At 41.7% G+C, this 23980-nt stretch overlaps 1 protein-coding gene across 2 annotated transcripts in view; it reads right to left on the bottom strand.

Moving 5' to 3' along the window:
* The window catches only part of MACC1 (MET transcriptional regulator MACC1), a 46595-nt gene that overhangs the window by 13168 nt on the left and 9447 nt on the right, over positions 1 to 23980 (bottom strand). For both annotated transcript variants that reach the window (XM_053264009.1, XM_053264008.1), the window contains exons 2-3: positions 3951 to 4061; positions 399 to 2446 (exon numbers count right to left, since the gene is read on the bottom strand). In XM_053264009.1, the coding sequence (XP_053119984.1) occupies positions 399 to 2446; positions 3951 to 4053 (2151 nt within the window). In that variant the 5' untranslated portion in view covers positions 4054 to 4061. The remainder of the gene's footprint in view (positions 1 to 398; positions 2447 to 3950; positions 4062 to 23980) is intronic.

The raw sequence follows: 23980 nt of genomic DNA, 5'->3' as shown, positions 1-23980 counted from the left end.
GGGACCCCTTCCTTCAGCTGCAGATAAAACTCTGGGCTGCTTTTCTTATTTGCTTCATAATTTCAAAAACATGAACTTTCCAGATCCAACACAGATTGAAAATCTTGTTCATGGTCCAACAAACCTCCAGGAGACCCCCGCACAAAGCACAAGGCTTCTCTAAAGTTTCCACTGTGGCTGCTATTTACATGACTTAAAAGGCAAGCTTTTCATTTTAAAAATAGTTTTGTTGGATCACAGGTCTGTCACCTGCCCAGCAGCCTTGAGGCAGGGTAGAACAACTATAAATCATGACAAATTAGCCACAAATTAGCTGTGGCTAATTTGTCATGATTTATAATTATTGATACTTTGTGTCTCATCATATACACAAGCGAGTCCACCTGAGGAGTACTTACAACAGAAAGCTCATACAGGAAACGCCTCGTGCTTCTATTAGTGTGACAAACTTCTTTCAGCTTCTTCACAACATAGGCTACTTTTTCAGGTTCTTTCTCGGCTTGCAGCTCAGTGAAATCATCCAGTGACATATGGGAAAATCCAAGGGCATCAGCCAAAGCTTTCCAGTCATACATTTTCTCTGACACAGTGGATAAGATGGCTGAATAGATGTAAGTCAGTTTTCTAAATGGCAATGTGATTTGTTCAAGGAGGTTTTGGGTTGTGATTGTACTATCCTCAATATCTATAGCTTGGTCTTTGGCAATTACTTTGATATTTTTGCAATGTACAAGGCCAACCTTTCTTCTAAGAATTCCCACATACCAGTCTTTTATTTTAGCCTGTCCTATGGCTTTTACCTTATCTTCACCAAGAAGTGCTATTGTATCCCCTTTAAAGTACTCCAGCAAATAGTCAATTTTACTTTGACGTAACACTGTTTTCAAAGCTACACCATAGCTGGTAACATGTACTGGCTTTTCTTGAAAGAGGGGGTATTTAATTGTTGGCACAGACAGCAAAGGTGCAGACTTGATCTCTTTGCGTTTTTCTAATCGGTTTGGCTTGTTAGAGACATCAGTTAATGGCTTTGGAGCTGGTTCGGGAGTTGTAATGTAGAACTGGCATACCAGGTTGTTGTTTGGGACTTTAACTTGAACACGGAAGACAAACAGATGTATCTTCCTTGCATTGACTATAGAAAATGGGAAGTGTTGGTGAATCACCTTACCACCTCCTTTCAGCATTCCTTCTTTAATTTCTTTCCTATGCTCTTCTTCCTTCACTTCAAAATCAGGGTCACATGAGGCCATAAAAATGTTCAAATCTTGTGGCTTCTCAAGCACAAATGTATGCTTTCCCCACATCTGGAAAACCACTGGGGGCATACTCTTTCCACCCTTTTTAATATCAGACACTGTGAGCTTTTCTGGAACATAGTTGTGGCTAAACAGGGCAAATACAGCAGTGAAGGATGGGTGGATATGTTTGGGTCCATAAATGCCAACTGAAAGTTTTCTGTGAATATATTCCCAAACACTTGCAGAAGGAGAATTGACAGTATTTGTCTGGGCTACAGTCACAATATACATCAGGTGACTTAGGTCGGTCAGCTTCACTTGTATCATATCTTTATAAATGTAACAATTGTCAATTTTTTCAAATGGTCCTTCTTTAGTGAAACCACAGAGACATACAATTTCAGCCATAACCTGACTAAAGGGGTCCTTCTTCACTTCAGCTGCAATTTTCATTTCTAATAAAATGGCTTCTGTTGTATTGAGGTTACTTAATGTAAGTTCAATCAATGGGCTCACAGTGGTCGAAAACTCATGGTTAAGTGATGGTGGAGAGTCAAGGATAGTCTGTAAGCCAACCTCTTGGAATTCTCCGAATGCAACGTGACCTTCAGGGAAATGAACAGCAATATCTGAATCAGGAAGCTGAACTGAGCTACCTTCGTGGTTCACTTTACACATTATATGGGTTTCTATAGATTGGGTTTGTGCCCATCCTGGACTCTGATTTATCACATTCAGATCCAGACAAGAACGGGCCAGCTGCCGTTGATTCAGCCATGCTGTCTTATAGGCTTCACGATCAGTCTGAAGAGAGTCATTTTCTGGAGGTAGTATATGGCTAGATGTATGAGGAAGTTCAAATGTCTTGACACCTACAATATCCAAAAGATCTGAAGCACTCCTATATTTTGCAGATCTCTTTGACATTTTGCGAAGAAAAAGATAGTCAATATTTAATTCATCTCCAGATGAAGCAGCAGAATTCCTGTTATTTGAATCTCTGAAAAATAAGTCAGGGTCTTCTTTTAAGATAGAGATGCGCTTGTTATTTTTTTCTCTGTTGCTTGACTGAGCTACATCATCTAGAAAAGGGTTGGATGCAGACAGTTCATTCCAAAAAGGATTTGTTTTAAATGCACTAGGAGCATCTTGCTTATATTCTCCAGGCCAATGGAACTTCAGATCCAATTCATTTTCTTTACCATCTATTGAAAAAGAGAGAGAGAGAGGGAGAGGGAGAGGAAGAGAAATATCTATTTTTTAATGTTACTTTCTAAGTGTTATTCTATATATGCCAAAATATTTCTGGGCCCATTATAATACTTGTTTAAACATGCCAAGTATGTTTGGATAAAGAAATATCATTTACACTTTTACCCCACTTTGTTGATAGCTTCATATTATATTCTGGAAAGTTACCATGGCAAAGATCATGATATTGTTCTAAATTCGATTTAAAATTGCAAACACAATACACAAGCATTATATTGTTATTATTTATTATTTCACTCATTTATTTAATTTATATACCACCTGACTCCCAAAGGCCCTAGGTGGTTCAGAAAAACAAACACAAGGAAAGCAAAATAAAACAAACTATTAAAAACATAAAATTAAAGATTTAAAACATTCAAAGATTACTAAAAGCCTAGCTGAAAAAAATGTGTCTTAAGGGCTCTTTTGATGGCTGGCAAAGATATTAAACCATGAATATCTATAGGGAGTGTGTTCTATAGGCCAGGAGCAACTAAGGAGAAGGCCCATCCCTGAGTCACCACCAGACAAGACAGCGGCATATGGAGACAGACCTCTCTTGATGATCTCAATGTGTGGTGGGGATCATGCAGAAGAAGGTGCTCTCCTAGGTAACCCGGTTCCAAGCCATTTCGGGCTTTAAAAGGTAACTACTAGCACTTTGTATTTTCCCCAGGAGCTTATTGGTAGCCAATGCAATTGTTGTAAAAGAGCCATAATATGGTCTCTCCGAGGCACCCCAGAGACCAATCTAGCCGCTGCATTTTGAATCAACTGAAGTTTCTGAACCACATACAAAGGCAGCCCCACACAGAGTGCATTGCAGTGGTCAAGCCTAGAGAGTGTACCACAGTTCTGAGATCACTATCTTCAAGGAATGGACGCAGCTGTCATATCAACCGTAGTTAATAGAAAGCACTCCTGGTCACAGCCTCAACCTGAGAAACCAGAGTGAGGCCAGGATCCAGAAGCACTCCCGAGCTACGTACCTGTTCCTTCAGTGGGAGTGCAACCCATCCAGAACAGGAAGATCTATCACGCCCCTCAAAGTATGACCTCTTACCATGAGTACCTCCACCTTGCTTGGATTCAGCTTCAGTTTATTATCTCTCATCCAGCATCCTTCATTACTGCCTGCAGGCAGGCATTTAGGGGAGTTATACCATTTCCTGATGATGTCACAGAGAAATAAATTTGGGTGTCATCAGCATATTGATAGCACCCTGCACAAAATCTCCTGATGATCTCACCCAGTGGTTTCAAGTAGATGTTGAAAAGCATCGTAGATACTATGGAGCCCTGAGGGACACCATACAATAGCTCTCCTGCACAAGATGTATTGAAAAGAATGGAACTTGCTTATAACTCTACAAGTCCTTGGTCCACAATGCTATAAATGGAGCCATTTTAAATCATAATTACAGTTCTTCAGAAGGCAGGATGCTAGCAACATACCTGTCCAATCACTCCTTCTTGGAGGGTTCCCATCATCCAAGTCAAGCAAAGATCCCTCTGATTTGCTCCATGAAACCTCTTTTATATTACAGGAAGTCGACATTTTCCTTCCTAACAGAAGTAAGATATATTAGCTTACAAACAGAGAAAATTTTAAAACTACAGCGCATCGCTTTCATTCTGTGACATACAAAAAACATCTAAGGCACTCTTAACAACTACACCCACAAGCATAACAATTTTGAATCACCAACCTAAGACTCTTCCAACAAACCACCCTCAATTATTATACCGTGCTGTGTGCATGTTGTTCATCCTATTTTAATCTTTGTCTCATTTCTTGAATGAATGAATGAATGAATATACTGCTTTTTAACAAAAGTTCCCAAAGCGGTTTACCTAGATATAAATAAATAAATAGTGGCTCCCTGTCTCCAAAGGGCTCACAATCAAAAAATAAACATAAGATAGACACCAGCAAAAGCCACTGGAGGGATGCTGTGCTAGCAATGGATAGAGGCAGTTGTTCTCCCCCTGCTCAGTAAAGAGAATCACCACTTTAAAAAGGTGCCTCTGCTCAGTTAGCAGGGAACATTCTTCTCTATGCACGGAGGGAAAGTTCATGATCACAGCAGCAGGAGCAGGAGTCAAGCTGGGGGATTATGACACCAATAGCTCTTAAATCCTCCTGGGTTAATGCAGTTCTAGCAGATGCTGGTGTGTGCATCTTATCACTGATAGAAGGGGAATATTAGGCCGAGTTGAGGACATGTTAGGGAAGGTGCAGAGCTTTATCAGAACACCATGTCTCCTCAGGGTATGGCCCTCCACACAAGCAGTAGCATAATAATGGCATTTTCCAGGTGGTGATTGACTCCTGCTTCACTACGATTAGAGCTGGGGGAGTTTAGATGAGGGAGGGATTTACAGCAATTTCAATATGGTAATAGCAAGGTGCTGCAGGGGTGGAGCCACCATTTGGTGAACCTGGGCCGCTACCCCAAGGGGCCCCGCCTTGTGGCCCCAGACACATACCCCATGTCTGACATCAGACATGGGGAGCATTATTACACTCCCAAACAGGGCCACGTGACCCCGTTTGGGACTGAAATCGGCCTGCACTGCATTGGCAGCACAGCTGGAGTGACTCTCCCTGCCCAAAAGTAGGGAGAGCTGCTCCTGGCCTCGCTGCCAACGCAGCGGGGCCCCTGCCAAATGGGGCCCTGATTGGGAGGGAGATTGGCCTGCACTGCATTGGCAGCGCAGCTGGAATGGCTCTCCCTGCCTTTAAAGGCAGGGAGAGTCGCTCCGGCCCACACTGCCCAACGCAGCATGGGACAAACCTTGTGGCCCTGTTTGGGAGGGAGACCACACCCCCATGCCTGATGTCAGATGTGAGGGGCATGGCTAGCCAGCCCCCTGCATCTGATGTCAGACACAGGGGGCGGAGCCAGAGGGTCACTGCGGCTGAACCCAGGCTGCCGCCTGCCACTGAGGTGCTGTTTATATAGACAACAGTATTATTAGGCTTTTTCCCCATGATGATTGACTCTTAATGTGTAATATAAGTATCTTTTAAAAGTTGTACTTTGGAAGAGTGTCGCTGCTGTAACCTGAGATTTTTCAGCGGCAGCGTTATGTCCGAATACTGACAGTGCCATAACCATGGTTTTGTGCTGTTTTTTGAACCATAATCGTAGAGATTGCAGTGCAGACCCACTCAGGATTATGTCCACTCAATGCATGTGGCACTTCTCACTGGCTGCTTCTCCAAGCACTTGCCCGCCCGCCCCCATCTCTGATCCAACAACACAGTTGCCTGGCAAAAGGAACACCACCACATTCCATCCCAAGCTTGTCAGCCTGTCAAACAGCAAATAAACACAGGGGCATGCCCTCTTCCCACTCTGTCTCTTGCTGCCCCCTTCTGGCAATCAAGAGAGAAAGGGGACGGGATGCCAAGATGGGCACTACGTCCTTTCTTCTATGAAAATGAAGTGGAAAAGATGTATGTTCACAAGAACATGCACTCAAGGTGGCAACATAAGCCAGGCAACCACATTAGAGCACTGGAATGGCAACATATGGCAGGGTGGCGATAACCAAGGTCGGGTTTAAAAGGCAGCCGCAACCAAGACTTCTTGAATGGCTAAGATCTATTTGTGTACAGTGATTTTGGAAGGGGGGGCATCCCTTTCGCCTTGGGGGAATGTGTGTAGGATTACTCATGAGAAGGGGCAACCAGTGGGATCAGCATTGCCAACACTGAGAGGTGAGATTCCTCCTCTGTGATAATGGATGCTGTTCCTGAGTGGATGAGCGTGTAGTCCAATGGAAGGTCAAAGTTTTTTCTGAGCCTAAGGTCCTCCCCAGTAGACTGGTCCTCTCATAAGAGTTCTAGTCCCCTGGCAGCAAGCCACCATGGGAGCAGAAGTGTGGTTTGGTCCCCATGGACTTCTTTACTGGGGTGAGCCCTCGCAAGAGCATCCTTGGTCACAGTGGTCCAGACCCCAAGATCCTTTGCCCTTCCTCATATACACATTTCCTCTAAGAAGTTATCAAGTTCCCTTCCCTTTCCTGAGCAACAGGAAAATAGTTCTTCCCAGATGTCTCCCCCATCAGAAATTGTGCTTGTGCAAGACACAAATGTTGTGGGGCTCTTATGAGGGCAATGATGCAATCACTGTCAGAAGGAGGACTTGAATGGCATGGCATTTTTTAAAATGCCCTTTCCCTGCCAAGTGCGGGTGGGCCATTCCTTTTTGGAATGGTCCAAAAAGGAATGGTCCACAATCACGCTCATCACACCCCTTGAAGATCATGGCCAATGGCTGTTGCCATGGAGACATGCTGATGCTTTGCCCACAGTCTGGCGACACAAACACTACAGTGCTTGCTGGGATATGGCCACAGTGGACCAGGAAGAGGGAGGAGCTCCCCTGCCCTGAAAACAGAGGTTGCCAGACTGTGGTTGGCCAAAAGTCTGCAATGCAATTCACAGTTTGAAAAATTAACCTGGTCTTGAGTCTAGTGAGTCTGGTCTTGTGGTAGCAATCATGACTTGTCCCCCTAGCTACGCAGGGTCTGTCCTGGTTGCATTTGAATGGGAGACCATATGTGAGCATCGTAAGATATTCCCCTCAGGGGATGGAACTGCTTTGGGAAAAGCAGAAGGTTTCAAGTTCCCTCCCTGGCTTCTCCAAGATATGGCTGAGAGAGATTCCTGCCTGCAACACTGGAGAAGCCGCTGCCAGTCTGTGTAGACAATACTGAGCTAGACAGACCAATGGTCTTACTCAGTATATGGCAGTTATGTTCCTATGAACCTGGCGTTTCACGTTATTTGTGAATGCGGCCAAAGTCTGTCTTTGAATACCAGTTGCAAAGAAGCAATCTCTGGAGAAGAGGCATCCCTTTATTTCCTCTTTGTGGGCTTCCCAGAAGCATCTGGTTGGACACTCTAGGAAAAAAGATGCTGGACTAGCCATGTCTTTGGTCTGCTCCATCAGGATTCTTCTTATGTAATCCTTTCCCCTGGGTAATTTCCTTAACATAACTCACCCAAAGTTACTATAAACTTCTCAGCAGAAAAATACAGGAACCTCTAATTTTCTTCTCACTATAGACTTCAATCCAAAAAAATAGTTCAGACAACCTCCCATAATACCAATTCTGTGATGAAAATGTTCCCCATGACTGCTTCAAACCTTTTTTTTAAAAAAGATTTAATTGTATATTCCCCACATCACATGCAGTTTAATATTATCAGTGTTTATGCTGGCCATCTTCTGTTACATATAATGTGGTTGAATTTTTAAAAAAAATACTTTCAGGACAAGCACATTGAGGATGCCTATATTAAATATTTTATGTATGTATGTTTTTGATTTATATACTGCCCTTCCAAAAATGGCTCATACAAACATGTTTGTATGAATCTACTGCTTCAGCTACTTTATTTGCCATGAGCAGAATCCAATTTTATAATGAGCTGCATAGAAAACATCAGCTCAGCACCAGGTGCAGTAATAAGAATATAATAGTGCAATGATTTTTTCTGAGTCAGTGATACACGGCTGGTTTTACAGATTGCCTATCAACCAAACACCCTCCTGATATTGCTATAGAATGGAGCCTTCTAGCTGCCTTAACTCATTTCATTAAAACCTAGCTAAAATGCTGTATAGTTGGCTCCATATTTACTGTCCATACTGCTGCTGCTTCTTTTTCTTTTTGCTCACCGCCCCGCCCCCCCCCCCCATTAATTTCCATTAAAATATTTCAGATTAAAACTGACAGGGGAAGCAGGCAATTCTCCCGAATTCGATCCAATTGCTGGAGGTGGGAGGATATGGGATAGAATAACGTAAGTGTCCACTCCTAACTGTTTCATATGACTCAGTATGATAAACAATCCATGGAAAGTAAGAAAGAATGGGAAGACCCAAATGCCAGTGCTTTATTGCTAGGCTAAGGATATATTGAGGATAGAGGACTTTGCAATCTATTCCAGAATAAAAAAACATAAAACCAACCTCCTCTCTGAAAAAAAGAGCAAACTACTCATGATAAGTAATCCATGCAATAAATTAAATGCTGGCCAATCTGGGCTTTTCATTACATACGCAAACATTAATACAAAACAATGTCTGCAGGGGTGTAGCCATAATTGAGCAGATGGGTTCAAAGAACCTGGGACCCCCAACTCCTGAAGGCCCCCCAGGTCCACCCCTCCCTATTTTATTCATTATCTGAAGGGCCACCGGGGAGAGCAGTGAGCATGGGCCCCCTCTTCCCTAGCTACGCCCCTGACAGTCTGGTTTTCTATAAAGGAAAAATAGGGGTTCTGCTCGGCAGTATTCTGTCAGGCTGCTGTGTTTTAAATTTATATACATTAAGGAAATTGCAAATACAAATTAAATGGGATAGCACATCAGAAAACAGACAAACAGCTGCTAAGTGATACACATTCCATGCACATTAAAATAAAATGCTTAAACAGGGTAAGAGAAAGAGTATATTTGTAGAGTGGGAGTAGAACAACAGCCCCAGCTATTATGATTCTTTTGCATACAGGCTGTTTAGCTTAGAGAAACAAACAGTACAAATCATTCCCCAAAATTCTCTTTGGGATTTTTCAATACACCTCTGCTGTCATATTCAACCATTAGATGAGACAAATAAATGAAGACTCTCAAGAGGAGGAACACTCTTGTAAAAGGTCTCATTGAGATTCCAAAGCACTGAGATAGCCTTATCCTTGGAGTCTGCCATTAGTTAAAGAGTGGAGCAGCGAGTGAATGAATGAGATCCACTTCATACAGCATTCCCCCTCAACACAGAGATATAATCCTCATGTCAGAAAAGGCTGCATTTTGTAACACAGATAAGAGTGGCACAAGTGTGCTTTCTTTCATTGCTTTGCAAAACAGGAAACAAAAAGGAGACCTCTTTGCATGTTAGGAACACAGAAAGCTGCCTTATGCCAAATCAGACCATTGGTCCATCTAGCTCAATACTGTCTACATTGACTGGTAGGTTTCAAGCAGGAGTCTCTTCCAGCCCTGCATGCCAGGAAGTGAATCTGGGATTATCTGCATGGAAGCTGCATGGAGCCACAGATCTACAGCCCCATCCCATAAGGGGAATATTTTACAGCAGATAGTGCTCACATGCAGATATCCATCCAATGGTGGCTCTTACCTAAAGGCAGAGTGGGTGGTGCCCACCTGATACTAACTGAAAATTTCAGCCATTTTACCTCCTCTTTATGTCTTCTATAGCCATTTCTCTGACTGCCTCCTGATCTATGCCTCTTCCCTGCCTGCAGCCAGGTCCCAGGGTTTACACAGGGTGAGCTACGATACCAGAATTTTGTAAACACCTATAGGAACACACAGATTTGTTCAAATTTGAATATTAATGAGACAGGGGCCGATAATAAGGCTTGACTTTATTTTCAGAAGGTGGGAGGAGCTTAAAAGTGCTCTAAGCTCTAATCTTAAGGCATCATGTTGATTGTTTCCTCAGGCAGCCAATCAGAGTGCCCAGAGGGTGGGGAGGTCCTTTTCTTTTACCTACTTGTTGTATTCTATTCAGTAATCATTTGCAATTTGTTTGGTAATTTGTCCTAAGATGGATCCTATAGAGAGTGTGGGGGAGGAGTCAAGAGGGAAAGGGAGGGAAAGGGAAGGAGAAAATAGAGTTGTGGCTGAATAAACCTTTAGTTAAATCTACTTAAGATTTCCTTGTGTGTATGAGGGAAGCAACTATAAAACACAGCAGCTATAAAACAAATCCAATCACCATTTTGGTTAGAGAGGAGGTAGGCTGGCTAGCCAGCTGTTGGTAGGTCTGATCTTCTGCTGACTTCTTTGGGTTTGTTTGGAGGGGAGGAATGTAACCTATGCTTTATCTTCCTTGCTCTCTGATCTTTTTGCAAAGCATTATGGCCCATTCCCAGAATGACATGCCACAGAACATTGGAAGGAACAACAAACTGGACTAATTAGATTAGACTGGCATTAAAAGATGAGAAGTTATTTTAGGGCATATGCATGGATTTATAGGTCCAGACTTATTTTCAAATAATTGCATTAATGGCTTTCCATGTGTATGTGGTGTATATAGAGAAGGAATGTATTTTATTGGAAGGAAAAGAATTTTAAAAATCTATTTGCTATGCAAAGAGCTAACCAGGTTTGTTTTTTTCCAGATTGTGGCCAGAATCTGTAACATTAATATGTCCAGTGGGGGTTATGAGTCATTGGGCTAGGATCAAGGAAGTGATCTCTATGCATACAAATGCATACATACCTTAAAGAAAAATATATTGTTGCTTGATAGGATGGACATCCAGGATAAGTAATGGGTATCCAAGGTGGAGAAAGTGGCACCCAGCTGTTCAACAAGCATGGAGTAGGGAGAGGGTGTCCTCATTCATCTTTGCTTCCCATGGTGTCCTATGGTTCGTGGTGATGGTTCATAGCTGCAGCAAGCATCATGGAAGAACTTGTGATTTTTCTACTATTTATGTATGCATTTTTGAAATAGGCAGTGCTGCCCTTGTAACTTCAGAATGCATTTGTTTTCTGCTTTTTGTAGCTGGTCTCTGCTTTATCTGTGGCTTATATGGATTTATTTACCTTTATTTATTATTTATTTATTTATTAGAAACATTTAATACACCACCCACTCCGAAGACTCCGGGCGGTGCACACAAAAATGCAAAACAAGGCAACATTAAAAATTACATTCTAAATTAAAAACTAAAGTAATTAACCAAAAAAAAAAGGGTAAACTACAGGGCAAAAGCCTGGCAAAAAAGAAAAGTCTTCAGTAGAGATTTGAAGATCAGTAAGGAAGGGGCTAGATGAATCTGAAGGGGAAGAGAGTTCCAAAGAAGTGGGGCAGCAACTGAAAAGGCCCTTTCACAAGTCGAGCCCTGAACCTCTCGGAAATCAGGGACCAACAAAATGGCCATCTGAGAGCATTACAATAATCTAAGCGGGAGATAACAAGGGCATGGGTCACTGTCATTAATGGCTGCCGATCAAGGTAAGGGCGTAATTGGCGAACCAGATGAAGCTGGGCAAAAGCACTTCTGGCCACAGCCTCCACTTGCTGTTCAAGCAGGAGGTGCGAGTCCCAAAGGACCCTCAAATCACGAAAAGCTCTTTTGGGGGAGCGCCACCCCATCTAAAACATGGTTCACATCCAGCTGTTGGCCAGTACGAGGGCTGAATAAAAGTAGTTCAATCTTAGTGGGATTCAGTCTGAGCTTGTTTTGATTTATCCAGACCTTAGCTTCCAGGCATTGAGTAAGCACAGAAACAGCATCCCCAGAATGGTCTGGGATGGCAATATACAGCTGAGTATCACCAGCATATTGATGAAATCTCACCCCAGACTGGGAAATGACCTGACCCATATATTTGTTAAAAAGGACAGGGGCAAGAACTGGACCCTGGGGAAATCCATAAAGGAGTGGCCATGGGTCAGAGCATCTGTCCTCAATGCATACCAACTGGACACGCCCACTAAGGTAAGAACTCAACCATGTTTAGACAGTGCCCCCGATACGCAACCCACTCAGGCGGTCGAGAAGGATAGCATGATCGATAGTGTCAAAAGCCACTGAGAGATCTAAAAGGACCAAGAGAGGGATACTACCCTCGTCAAGATCCCGAAGAAGGTCATAACTGGCCCTATCCACCCCCAGCACAGTACTTCCAGTGACTGTTGCTGGTGTGTGTCTTATGTTTCTTTTTAGAATGTGAGCCCTTTGGGGACAGGGAGCCATCTTATTTGTTATTTCTCTTTGTAAACCGCCCTGAGCCATTTTTGGAAGGGCGGTATAGAAATCGAATTATTATTATTATTATTATCTACCAGAGCGACCAGTGCTGTCTCTGTGCTATGCCAAGGCCTGCAACCCGACTTATAAGAATTAAGATAGGTAGTTTCTTCCAAGACCCTCTCAAGCTGGGCACATACAGCCCTCTCTAACACCTTCACTAAAAAAGGGAGGTTGGAGATTGGTCTACAGTTGTCAAAGACCTCAAGGTCCAGGGAGGGTTTCTTCAAGTGAGGACGAACTATCACCTCTTTAAGGGCTGCTGGCACGAAACCCTCACATAACGAGGAGTTAACCAACTCCCATAGCCAAGAATTAGCATTCCCACTGGCTGTTCTAACCAGCCAGGAGGGACAAGGGTCCAAGCAACATGTTGCTGCACCCATACCTGAAAGAACTGTGTCCATATCCTCAACCAACTCAAAGGTGTCCCATGTAACATCACAAGTTGGAATCTCCTCTATCTCATTGGATCCTATAGCAGTAGAGTCCAATTCTAGCCGAAGGTAGGTGACTTCATCAGCAAAGAATCGAGCAAATTGATCACAGTAGCCAGATTGAACATCTACCGGATCCACTCCTCTAAGAAGGGAGTGGGTAATCCGGAATAAGGCCACTGGACGGGAGTCAGCTGATGCAATAAGAGCAGAGAAATAGTGAGATAGCCTGTGTGTATAGCCTGTGCTTCCTCCAAGAAATCCAGAATGGTACACATGGTTGCATTTATCCTCCCCCAACAGCCCTATGGGGGAGGTTATGCTGAGAGATTAGTGACTCTCCCAGAGTCACCCAGTGAGTTTCATGGCTGAATAAGGATTTGAACTTGGATTTTCCTAGTCTTGTCCAGCACACTAACCACTGTACCATTCTAGCTCAGAGTTCTTTGTTCTTATTATTAGTTGTATTCATTTTTGAAATAATCAGGCAGACAGCTGCCCTGGTGACTTCAGAATAGCAATAGCAATAGCACTTACATTTATATACCGCTCTATAGCTGAAGCTCTCTAAGCGGTTTACAATGATTAGCATATTGCCCCCAACTTTCTGGGTACACATTTTACCGACCTCGGAAGGATGGAAGGCTGAGTCAACCTTGAGCCCCTGGTCAGGATCAAACTTGTAACCTTCTGGTTACAGGGCGGCATTTTTACCACTGCGCCACCAGGGGCTTTTACTCTCCACAGAAGTAGCCTTTTGTAGCTGGTCTGTGCTTTAGTTGTGGCTTGTACAGTCCCTTTGCTCTGTGTGCGTGTGTGCTTGTGTTTAATCCTGCCATGTTAGATAAAAATCTACACACTACTGTAGTCCTGTTAAGCACTGTAAAGCAACTGATGTTTTCCATATTTCTCTGTATCTCTGCTGCTGATCAATTGAGATTTGTGTGTGTGTATATTTTGATCCCACCTGCTAGCTACAAATCTGCATTTTGCCAGTTAATGCTAAAGCACCCGCCCACTCTTGGCTCCATCTCTGCAGCTGCCAACAATTGGCTCCACCTCTCTCTACCTGTGGCTCAACCATCAGCTGCACTGCTCTCGCTCGCTCTCTCACACACACTCAGTTCCTGGAACCACCGACCACCATTGCATCCATCCAAATGCAAACAGGGCAGACCCTGCTTATCAAAGGAGACAATTTATGCTTGCTATAGCAAGACCTGTTCTACTTCCCAATACTATTTTTTGTAAGATAAAGTAATAAATGTAGTTGAAGCAATCCTTTGTAAAGCAGAATATATATATTCTGCTTGAATATAATATGAATGTCCTACCCATAAATGTCATACCCATTGTTTTCAGCAAGGGCCAGTCCCACTCCCACCTTATAGAGGCCTAACAGTATGAATAGTTTTCATCTCTTGCAAAAAGTAATCATTTTTTCCCAACTTAAAATTAAGTGAAGGGTCCTTTCAGATGCAGAAAAGGCATGATTGTCAAGAGTCTGGAACTAATTAATTATATTTGTACACTACTCCAAACTTCCATATTTGGTGGTTTACAACAACATAAAACAAATTAAAACAGAAAATAAAAGCAGGGGGCACCTTCCAGAGTTTCGGGGAGGCAACAGAGAAAGCCTGTCTCTGTATTGCCAACAGAGAAGCTAGTGGCAACTGCAGACGAAGCTCTCCAGATGATCTCAATGGGCAATGGGGCTCATCGTGAAGAAGACATTGAGGCTATTCACACTATTTCCTACAATCATGTGAACCACTGGGCTCGGCTGTGAGCCCAGTGGTTCTTGAGCGGGTAACCTGCTCAAGTAGCCTGCCCCTTAAACCAGGTTTGCAGCGCGCGCGCATTGGTGGCGGGTACATGCGCAGAAGTTACTTCCACTTTTAGCAGGCAACAAGAGGGCATGGGTGGCAGGGAGGAATGCTGCCGCTCTGAAGATTTCCCTAAAAACTGGAGTGCCGGAGGGGTAGAAGTGGTGGGAGGGGTAAGTACAACCCCCCCACCCTTAAAGCAACACACACACCCCAGCATCGGACTGCCAGACCGGGCCACCTATGAACCGGTTTGCAGGCCTCTAACATGGCTTGCGAACCGGTTCGTGCACATTTCTACTGGAGACCAACCTGTCTGCCACATTCTGTACCAACTGCAGTTTCCGGACTACGTACAAAGTCAGCCACACATAGAGCACATTGCAGTAGTCAAGTCTGGAAGTTACCAGCATATGTATCACTGTTCTGAGGTAGTCTATCTCAAGAAACAGATGCAGGTGGCGTATCAGCCAAAGCTGATAGAAAGCACCTCTGGCCCCTGCCTCTACCTGAAACATCAGGTAGGGGTCTGGATCCAGAAGCACTCCCAGATTCAGTATTCCCTGTAACAGGGATTTCCAGATGTTGTTGACTACAATTTCCAGAATCCTTAGCCAAAGGCCATTGCTGCTGGGGATTCTGGGAGCTGTCATCAACAACATCTGTTGTTGATTACAGTTGTTGAAATCCTGTCACAGAGAACACTGCCCATACTGTGTACCTGTTACTTCTGGGGGAAGTGTGACCCCATGCAGAATCGGTAGATCAAAGTGGTCTCCTGAGTTTCAACCCCGCACAATAATACAAAAAACTGAACACTTCTCATTTAATTCCTTGGATTATAAACTGTGATAACAAGAAAAGCAAGGTATGGGAAGGACAACAGAACTCTAATAATGTTGCAAGACTAGATAAGGACCATTTTACACATGACCTTTTATATAATGAGAAAACCATATATGTTGCCAGATGTGAAGACTGCAAACAAGCCTATTTGGCAACACCAACATGGAAGTTTGTTGTGGTGAAATATGACTTCCCAAAACATGTATGCAAATCAAAAGAATTATGTGTCTAATGAGTATTCGTGTAGATGGATTTTCCCACATATATACTCTAATAAAAGATGGGTCTTCGTGTACATGGATTTTCCCAACCCACCTATATATTCTAATAAAAGATCATGTGAGAAAAGAATTAATCAAAAACCTTAGCTGAAGTGTGTTTATGCTCCATGTTTCTCTGTGGTAAGACACTTCTCCTCAGATCCATTAATGTAATAGAATGGGCAGTTGATTGGCTAGTTCCTGTATAGCTACTTGTTGTTCTATAAAAGAAATAAATGCTTGTTCTAACTGCTTGTAGCTGACAAAGACAGCCTTTTATTCCATCCAAGTGGCACCCTTCCTAAGGGCATTTCTAGGAAAGTAGCTAGCATGACATTTAAAATCACATAAAATTCACCTCAGAAACAAGGGTACTGCTAAACTTGTTTTCTGGTCACTTGGGGAGCTCTAAAAATAGATATTCCTTCTTAAAATGCTATATTGAACAATACAGGTTTTTTACCCTTTGAATCACTGATAGATTCTGTGTATATTTTTTCTAATATCACAATGCTGTGTGTGGCATAAGTGTAACAGGAAAGTACTCCTTGTGCTGACCTGAAGAGACGATTGCTTAAACTTCCAAACTGATGGGTACCACTGGGCTGCCAAGATTGTTATCAAGGCCAATGAAGTGAAAAAACATTTTCTCATTGTGAGGAACCTACTTCAGATCTAAGCAGGGCAGCTAGTGGCAGCCAGAGACCCTCTGCCTGCCTGTCCCTCTGTGACATGATTAGAACAGCTCTGGCAGCTACTGCCAGAGGCTTTGCTACCACCACTGCAATATCCCTCCGGGCATTACAGTATAGATCAGTGCAAAACATTGAGAAAAGCTGACACAACCAGAAGATGCTACCTGCAGAAATTAGAACAATCTTCTCAAGGTTCCAGAGGTGAATGGCTAAGAAGAGAAGAGAAAAGTTTTGAGTGCTAAAAAGAGTTTGGGGTGCTAAAAAGAGGTTAATGCATGTTCCTATGGCCCAAACAATTACTTTGAAAGAAATATCTGCAACAGCAGGGATTTTGCCCACAACAGAAATGGACAGATACTGGAGAGGGGGAAAGTCTGACCATAAGGAGCATAAACATTGGAGGATGTGCCAAAAAATAGAAGGCCCAACACATGCAGCCTAATAATTCCTGATAAAAGGGAAATTATAGCATCACTTTAAAAACTAGATATGAAGAGAGCAGAAATGTGTAATATAGTATACAGATCACAACAGTGGTTTCATAGGGGGAAGTGCTATCTCTCTTGATGTACTCCAAATAAAGGTAATTGTTATTCATATATTTAATGAATATATAAAGAGTGAATAATGAACAATGAATGGAGAGCCAGTGTGGTGTAGTGGTTAGAGTGCTGGACTAGGACCAGGGAGACCCGAGTTCAAATCTCCATTCAGCCATGATACTAGCTGGGTGACTCTGGGCCAGTCATTTCTCTCTCAGCCTAACCTACTTCACAGGGTTGTTGTGAGGAGAAACTCAAGTATGTAGTACACCGCTCTGGGCTCCTTGGAGGAAGAGCAGGATATAAATGTAAAAATAAATAAATAAATAAAATAATAGGACTTCAACAAGTAGAAATCTTAAAGCTGCTACTTTTTCTTGGCTTTAATTTATTAAAGTTGTGGGGGCCTGAGGATCAACAGGAAGAAAATTGTATCTTATCCATCAGTAAAAGACAAGCATTCCCCACACAGTCTTGAACTAGTTATGTCTCAGACGTTGTATAATTTGGTTAATCTATTGGAGAGAGAGAAAAGTGATTTTCAGCATGTTCACCTTCATTAACATTTTGCCATAATAATGAAATATAGAGAGTAAAGTTCATTTGGTAAAAACCATGTGTAATTATAGATGGCAATTAATAAAATAGGGAGCATGTTCAATACATGCCTGTACAATCAACTATACAGAGTAAAACAGAAAAGCAGTTTGCCTAGAAGCTAACTTTAAGTTTATTGAATCATTTTGAAACTTGGGAAAATATGGTTTTGTGATAAAAACAAAGAAAGCACTGAAAAAGCTTAAAGTATACTTTTGAACACTTTAAAAAGTGTTCATCATCTAAATAGCTTTTTTTTTAAAAGATAAGCAACAACCAAACCAGTTACTCATGTCTAAGCACCACTGAAATCAATTAGATTAGTCCATCATTACAAAGTCCTATTAATTTCAATGGGTCTTAAATCATGAGTAACCAACTTTGGATGTTACCCAATATCCATGCTTGAAAGAAGGCTTATATCACAATATTTACCACATCCAATATATTGATATACCACAGTATATATCACATTCAGGATTCTTTTACTGCTCAAGATTTGTCATCTTGCATTAAATTTACCACATAAAAAGCAAGGTATGAATGGGCCCTTATTCTCCTAGAAAAAGCTTGTAGCCCTAGAACTCAATGGAAATATTCCAGATCTTCCTCAATCAGGCAAGAGTAGCTTCATAAATTAATCAGAACATTTATAGACTTCCAAAACAAAACAAAAATTAAAAAATAATTTCTCGATTAAATTCTGAATTTCAAAATAATTACATCAGTGTATCACAATTACTATCTTTTGAAAGAGCAGTGTCACATGACCACCACCATAGCACATGACTGCCACCAGAAAATATTCAATTTGTGCTGAGGGAAGATAAGCAATTGTTGCACACACATGCTAAGCTCAACATAAACTGTAACTATAAGTAATCAATCTACCCTAATGAGCTCAGCATTGACTGTGACACTTTGGGCACATTCAGATGCACCGTGTAACCGTGGTTGTACTGAGCATTCCTGGTTTGTTTTTTCATCTGAACACATCTCTCAAATTCAACTGAGGTTCAGTTTGGCCCAACAAACTAACCTTTGTAATCAAAATTTGAACTTGGCTTGTTTGTTTTAAATGGGCTTTGGTTTGTCATTGCATTGTGTCTGAACCCACTCTAGTGGTTTATTCTCGGCTTGTTGCAAGAGCTCCACGTCTGCCCACAGAGATGCTGGCTCAGAGTGGCCAAAAAGCAGCTGAGTAGGACAACTGCTCTAGGAAGCCAATGCCTCTCCATTGTTTCTCCTTCTGAACACTTGGATGAAGCCTGCCTAGCAACTACTGATGTCACCACTACCATTATCCCAATTCCATCTATGGAGATGAAAACACAATATCACCCAGCAGTTGGTGACTTCCTTCTTGTTTCTATTCCTTCACCATAAAAGATTAAGTCTCATTGAAATTAATAGGACTTAATTATGACTGACTAATCTCATTGATTTTAGTAGTGCTTAGACATAACTAACTGCTTTAGATGCGGCTTATCTTTTTTAAAAAGTTATTAAGATGATGAACATGATCAAGAGTGAAACATGAAGGACTGAAGTGCTTCTGTGATCAAGAGTCTACCCCTGCAGAGATCCATATTCATGAATAGTTATCTCCAACTATGTAGGGGAATTGGTAAAAAGCTAACTAGTTCCTCCAAAATTTCACTAACCCTCTCCCTCACAGTGGACAGTGGCCATGACCAACATGGGAGAGTTGTGCTTTTGCATTTGTCTCATCTCTAGCCTAACATCTCTCTTCACCATTTCTGCCTGAAGTTCAATCAGTGCCAGTTCTGTACACCTGACTCTGAAGATCGCAGCAGTGCCGCATTTTGCCTATCTCCTCCTTTTCTTGCTAATGTGCTCCTTGATTTCATTTTTCCTGTCTACTAAACCAATTCCCTACAATCGCTTGTCTCAGAACCATTCTGTAAAACACTAGCAACTAGTTTGGCAAAAAGTGCTAAAGCGCCTCGTGCAGTTTTTCCACGTCCACACCAAGCTGGTGACCAATTGTAAGGGAGGGGGTGATGGAATAAAGCATTGCCAGGAGTCACACAGACTTGGTATTCTGGGATTGTGTTCAGGAGGACTGGGTAAAGGGAGGGGCCAAACAAACCACTGGCAGGCAAAACAAACCATGTTGTTACCAATTGTCTGTTGGGTGAATCTCTGTTTGTATTAGAAGCTTGGTTAAAATCAAACTTGGTTCCATGTTGCATCTGACACAGTGCTATTTCCCCCCCACCTGCCAAACATGCACTGTTAAACTTGAATTTAGAGTGCAGAAGGGCCATTGTTCTGTATTAGGGTACATGTTTTGCATGCAGAAGATCCCAGGTTAAATCCCTGGCACAGGGTTTTATCCCAGGTTAAATCCCTGGCACAGGGATCTTGTGGGACTAACTTGGGCCCCCAGATCTTGTTGGACTAAAACTCCCATAATCCTCAAGCAAAAGCCATTGCAGCTGAGGATTCTGGGAGTTGTAGTCCAACAACATCTGGGGGCCCAAGGTTAAGAAACCCTGCCCTGGCATCTTCAAGTAAAGCTGTGAAAGATCCCCATCTAAAACTTTGGAAAGCCACTGTCAATCATTAATGACCTAGATGGATTAATTGTTTGACTCCGTGGCTGAAATCCTCATTAAATTTACTAGAGGAAGTCTTATTGAAATTTAATAGTCCTTATTCACTCAGTAGATCTACTGAGAAATTCAGTCAAGATGTCAGCCAATATAAGAGACCTTCTATGTTCAACCGAACTGTTGTATGTATTCTATTCAGTTGTATTCTATTATGTACTTTTTATATTCTTTTTAGTAATCTTTTGCAGTTTGTTTGTTTGGGCATTTGTCTCGAGGGAGATCCTGCAGAGAGTATAGGAGATGAGTCAAGAGGCAAAGGGAGAGAAAGGAGCAGGAGAAAATTGTGTAAGAACATAGGAACAGCCCTGATGGATCAAGGCCCATCTAGTCCAGCATCCTGTTTCACACAGTGGCCCACCAGATGCCTCCAAGAAGCCCACAGGCAGTTGGATTTGTTGTTGCTAAATGAATCTACTTAAGATGTTCTTGTGTGTATGAGGGAAGCAGCTATAAAACACTAACGGTGCAAACTGAATATTTTTCAGAGCAAATCATGTGCTGGGTGGGTTATGTGACTTAGCCCCAAGGAGATTTTAAAATCAAGATTGAAAAATTGACTATGAATAAGTCAAAGTTTGATAGAATTAGGCTTTCTAGGTTTTTTTCAATATGGTGATAGCAAAGCCAATTAAACTTACATTAAACTTACCATAATGAAGTACATTTCTTCACTTTGGGAAGAAATGTCAAATACTGAACAGCTGAAAAATCACTGATATCTCTCTGAAAATGCAAGTTTATTGGGCAGTTTAATGAGGATATCTCTTGAGTACAAAGCTTAGTAAGAAGTGATTAAAGTAGAGAGCGGATTTTGAACATTTAAGTTTGGGAGCTATTACTGTTTATAAATTGTTAATATAATTCCATTTGGAATCTTTAATTTAGCTTATTAAGAATGATTATTATACAATAACTTTGCAGAAGTAAGATAAATATAGAGAATTACAAGGAAAAATAGACAGTAGTAAGTTTTTCAATTCTAAGCCAGAAAAACTAAAGAAAGAAAGAAAAAGCACCTACAGGAAAGTGTGGGGCAATTTATGTCAAAAACAAACCAGGGCTCCATATAAACTATGCTTCATTGCCTTTTTAAAAAAAACTCTTTCTCTCGACAGCTTTTCTACAGAGGATTTTCCACATCTGTCTCTCAACCACAACAACAAAAATCAGAAGTATATACTTAAAATGGTAACAGACTGGTAACAAGACTAGCAAAGAATATCATTTGCCTTTTGAACAAATTGCCGCAGGATATTGTTGGGTTAACTTAGCTAATATAACTGGAGGTACAGATTCAATCTGAAATCATAAAATAAACTTGAAGACTTAGCTGTCATTTAGACTTGGGACAAACTATGGTGGTGAATAATTTCATGCATCACTTCTCTCAGGCAGCTTGCCTGAAGGAGCATACTTCTGCAAATAAAGGCTGCTTAGAAGGTGCATGAACAACCGACTGCATCTTTATCAGAGGCCTTGCTGCTCAGTTACATAATCCCAATGTCTCCTGCTGAAGGAGATTGCGTGCTAGACCAGCAATGGGAATTAAGGCCACCATGATGACTAAAACCATTCTCCATAAAGTCATGGGAACAGATGAGAACATAGGGTTGATTCAGATGAACCAGTGCAGTGTTGCATATATAGCTCTGCATCTTTTGTACTTCCTTCCTAGAGTCTTGCCTTAGACAAGACTTTAACCATGACCCTAAGGGCTTGCTTTTTTAAAATTTATTTTTGGTTAAATTTTTATACCACCTTCCATCAAAACAATCCCATGGCGGTTTACAAAACATTTAACACAATATAAGACTATAAAGATTACCCAGTGAAAATATCAAATTGGAATATAAAAATACAAATCTAATTAAAAGCTATACAGAGCAGCAGCAACAAAAACAACACTCATATAAAAGCCTGGGTAAAAAGCCAAGATTTCACTTGCTTTCTAAAAACTGTGATGGAGACTGAGGACCAGATGCCCATCAGGGGAGCATTCAAAAGTCTGGGTGCAATCGCTGAGAAGGCCCCGCCCCGCACCTCCCTCATTCCTCGGCATGAGAAGCAGGCTTCCCCTCTGATGACCTTATCAAGTGGGCAGAAACCCTTGGGAGCAGGCAGTCCCTCAGGTATCCAGGGCCCAAACCATTAAGGGCTTTAAAGGTCAAAACCAGCGCCTTGAATTGGATCTGGAAACAAATTGGCAGCAAATGTAGCTCTTTCAAAATGGGTGCAATATGATCGCAGTGGGCAGCTCTAGAAAAAATTCTTATGTAAATGCTGTAACGTGCAGGGAACTGATAGGATCAGACTCATGATGGGGTGTGGGGTGCTTTAAGACGACCCCCGCTAACTGAGCAAAGAGGCACCTTTTAAATTGGTGATTCTCTTATATTTAGCAAAGGGAGAGCAATTGGCCCTGTTCAAGCCCAGTAGAGCTTCTCTCTAGTTAGTAATAATATTTTTTTACACCTTGATCATATCTCCGCATAGTTGTATCTTTTCCAAACTAAAGAGCCCCAGACGTTGTAGCCTTGCCTCATAAGGAAGGTGCTCCAGGCCCTGATCATCTTGATTGTACTCTTCTGCACCTTTTCCAGTTTTACAATGTCCTTAAGATACGGTGACCAGAACTGTACACAATACTCCAAATGTGACCGCACCATAGATTTGTATGAGGACATTATAATATGAGAATTCTTATTTTTCAATCCCCTTTCCTAATGATCCCTAGCATGGAATTTGCCTTTTTCACAGCTGCCATGCACTGAATCAACATTTTCAATGAGCTGAACCCACAACCCCAAGATCTCTCTCCTGGTCATTCACTGGCAGCTCAGATCCCATCAGCATATATGTGAAGTTGGAGTTTTTTGCCCCAATATGCATCACTTTACACTTGCTTACATTGAACCACATTTGCCATTTTGTTGCCCACTCACCCAGTTTGGAGAGATCCTTTTGGAGCTGCTCACAATCTGTTGTGGATTTCACTACCGTAAATCGTTTAGTGTCATCTGCAAATTTGACCACTTTACTGGTTAACCCAACTAATGTCCTATCTAGCTTTGCTGTAATCCCAACATGGGTACCTAATAACAATTCAAGGTTATATCCTCATTAGATATTCTTTTATTTACATGAAATTCTCCAAGTATAGTACAGTGTGGCATACCTATCCCAAAATCACGAATTAGCAAGGTTGAAGAACTGATGAAGGCAAACTTTACTGTAATTGGCGGCTGAGAAGTAAAGACACACTTTTTAAAGGTTATGGTGAGTTAAAAGGAATAAAAATGAAGTATTAAAACTGCCTTTTCTTTGGGCAATTAGCTACATCTTCTTTGCACACTCCTGAGAATATTTACACAGAAGTAAGTCCTTCCCAGTTAATGAAACTTACTTAATTGTGTTTACAATTGCAGTCTTTGTTCATTAAATTACAAGTTCAAAAAGACGCCTGAATTTCAGTAATATACAGACTTGTTAACTTTTAGATTAGTCACTTTCAATCAATGAATTATATCAACTAAAAATTATCTAACTCTAATCAGTTGAGAGCCCGAGCTTAAATCAGTTGTAATTGTCAGCATTCAAAATAGTTTCACTGTCTCTACTAAAAGGGCACAGGCCATATGGAATGCACTACTATGACATTTCATTTCAATCCAGGGAAAGTCATGGATATGATTGAGATCATATCCTTGCTTCCTGATGCAAGGCACTGAATGGTTCCTTGCTTCCTGATTCAAGACACAGGAAAAGAGACTTTAGACCTGTTATTTGTCCCCAAGCTGAATACTAGTCTCAGTATAATCAGTAATCAGGA

Source organism: Hemicordylus capensis, chromosome 6, assembly GCF_027244095.1.
Source record: "Hemicordylus capensis ecotype Gifberg chromosome 6, rHemCap1.1.pri, whole genome shotgun sequence".
Lineage (NCBI taxonomy): Eukaryota > Metazoa > Chordata > Lepidosauria > Squamata > Cordylidae > Hemicordylus > Hemicordylus capensis.
This window is presented reverse-complemented; position numbering and strand designations above follow the sequence as displayed.